We start from the raw sequence: 2,652 nt of genomic DNA on the forward strand, positions 1-2,652 counted from the left end.
TCCCCGGCCCACCCAGCCTTCTCCTCTCTCTCTCCCTCCACTGCCACCTGGAGGTGGAGGCGGAGAGAGCAGGAGTAAGTGGCCATTACTTCACAGGTGTCTGAGGCCCAGCTGGGTGGGCAGAGCACAGAGCCCGGAGCCAGGCGATGCCACTACTGCCTAGCGTGGCCCAACGCTCCTATGAGCCTCAGTTTCCCCACTTGTACCCTGGATACAATGAAATATGTTCTTGCGAAAAACCAATAAAGTTTCCAGCCAAAAAAAGAATTAAGCTGAGTGATCCCATTCTGCCCTGTGGTTGCTGACACCCATGCACGTGACCCTGACCCCGGGCACTCCCTCCATGCCCACTTCCAGACTCCTCTCAGGACCCCACAGGTCCCAGGTCCCTCTTGCACTCCACAAGTACAAGCACACACACCCATCTGGATCCACTCCTAGCTGCAGACCACCCACCTCCCCAAGACCCTTCGAAAGGGCAGGGTGGACCCGGCCAGTGTGGCTCAGTGGTTGAGCATCGACCTATGAACCAGGAGGTCACGGTTTGATTCCCGGTCAGGGCACATGCCTGGGTTGTGGGCTCGATCCCCAGTGTGGGGCGTGCAGGAGGCAGCCGATAAGTGCCTCTCTCTCATCATTGATGTTTGTTTTTTTCCCTCTCTCTCTCTCCCTCTCCCTTTCTCTCTCTGAAATCAATAAAAAAAAATATATTTTTTTAAAAAGGGCTGGGCGGGCTTACATAGAGGTGCGGCATGCCTTTGAAGTCATTCTTCCGAAGCTCGGTGATGTCGTTGTTCTGCAGGTCCAGCAGTGTGGTGTCGGGCGAGATCTCCTTGGGCACAGTGATCAGATCTGGGGGCCAGCACCACTGTCACCCATGTGAGCCCAGGCCACATCCCCGAGAGGCTCAGAGCACGGGGACACTCACACACACGGACACGCACCCAGGGACCCCGCCACCGCCACCCGCCCACACTGAAATCAGGATCCCAGAGCCTGCCTGGGGTCACCCATCTGCGCTCCCATCCTCCCACGCCCATCCCACAGGACAGACGTGTGTCCCTTCCGTGCCCGCGCCTCCACACACCCCTCCCGCCACGGCACTGAGACTGACCTAGGTCGGAGCACTGAACCACCCGCAGGTGGCAGTGGCAGCCGAAAGGACACATGTTGCTGAAGCTGGGCGTGAGGGAGTCAATGTCCGGGTCGCCCGAGGTGTCGGTACCCGAAGCCTCCTCATCGTTCAGCATGGGCAGCCCGTCGTCCAGGGTGAAGTCCCAGAAGCCCTTTTGCTCGAAGGGCAGGGCCTGGCTCAGGGCCAGCAGGGACGTGAGGAGCCAGAGGGGCCACATGATGGACGTGCCTGCAGGCCAGGGAGAGGAGGGGCCGTCAGGAGGGCCCAGCCGGCACCACACCCATCCTCTCGGCCCTTTCCCCGGCCAGGGGCTGGGGTTCTCTGTGTGTTGGCACCGTGTTCCCCATCCACCACTGGCAGAGAGAACGGCTGTGGGCAGCCAGGAGGCACCTGGCAGAATCAGGGCACCTCCTTCCGCTCCCCTCTGCTCCCAGGCAAGACCTGGCTTTAGTGGGAATTGCATGTCTTCCCAGTTAGGGAGTCTGTGCCCCCCCCCCCCCCACACACCACTGAGTCAGCGAGCAGCTGCCTGGGGGGTCAGTGAGGCGAGTGGAGGAGGCGGAGAGAGAAACCCAATCATTTGCCCCCCACACGCTTTGAAGATACCACTGTGGCCCCGGGCCAATCCCACAAACTCAAGGCAATGTGGGCGCAGTCGGGGTTGAGTTAAGGGATTATGAGTTGCTTCCTCTCCTGCCTGAGCCCCCCACCTTGCAGTGCACCCACATCTTTTTACGGAAGCCAAGGCACCAGGCTGGGCACACTGCGCCAAGACCTGGGCTCGTTCCAGAGGCAGGAGGAGAAAGAGAGGGGCATTCCCTAGGGCACAGCCCCCCATCCGCTTCCCCACTGTCCCCCGGGGCCTCGGCTGCCTTGCCTGGCCCACAAGCCTTCCCCTGGCTGGGCTCGCAAAGCCCTGGGGCTCCCACATCCTTCCATCTGCCCAGGGTCCAGGCCCCTGAAGCCACCCCCCTTCCCCCGCCCCCGGGGGAGAAGACTGCCAGCAGGGTGGTGAGCAGGGTCAGGCTTGTCTGGAGGCCCCCAGGCTGGGCAGCGAGGTGGGGTGGGGGTGCTTCCCTGCCTGAGCCTGCCTCTGGCACCCACATGGGCCTGCCTCCTCCCTCCTCCAGAAGAGGCTGCACCCAGCCAGAGGCTGCTCTGCCCAAAGGCTCTGTACAGGCAGGAGCCAGGGCCCATGCCTCTCCCATCTCCCCCCCCCCCCCCCCAACAAGGATTTCCCGGAAAAGTCCCAGCTTCATTTTCCCTATCTGTTCAAAAGGGAGAAAAAATGCGCATATCCCGCTGCTTGCTCTCACAAGGTCCGGGTCGGGGACAGGGGGGGAAAGGCTGCCCTGGGTGCATACTGTGGGGCAAGGAGACCAACGACTGCCTGCGCCTCCTGCAGAACCAACTGGGCCCACCCAGGGAGGCCCTCATTTGGAGCCCATCTTGGACAAGAGAGGGGGTATTTGAAGCATAAGTGGGGCTGGGGGAGCTCCCTGAGCCTAGGATGCTGG

The 2,652-nt window shown here is 61.7% G+C and overlaps 1 protein-coding gene across 2 annotated transcripts in view; it reads right to left on the reverse strand.

The window, feature by feature from the left end:
* Positions 1 to 699: 699 nt before the first annotated feature.
* BGN (biglycan) overlaps positions 700 to 2,652 on the reverse strand; it is an 11,196-nt gene continuing 9,243 nt past the window's right edge. For both annotated transcript variants that reach the window (XM_023753024.1, XM_014454893.2), the window contains exons 2-3: positions 1,115 to 1,363; positions 700 to 852 (exon numbers count right to left, since the gene is read on the reverse strand). In XM_023753024.1, the coding sequence (XP_023608792.1) occupies positions 716 to 852; positions 1,115 to 1,352 (375 nt within the window). In that variant the 5' untranslated portion in view covers positions 1,353 to 1,363 and the 3' untranslated portion in view covers positions 700 to 715. The remainder of the gene's footprint in view (positions 853 to 1,114; positions 1,364 to 2,652) is intronic.

Source organism: Myotis lucifugus, unplaced genomic scaffold, assembly GCF_000147115.1.
Source record: "Myotis lucifugus unplaced genomic scaffold, Myoluc2.0 scaffold_40, whole genome shotgun sequence".
Classification (NCBI taxonomy): domain Eukaryota; kingdom Metazoa; phylum Chordata; class Mammalia; order Chiroptera; family Vespertilionidae; genus Myotis; species Myotis lucifugus.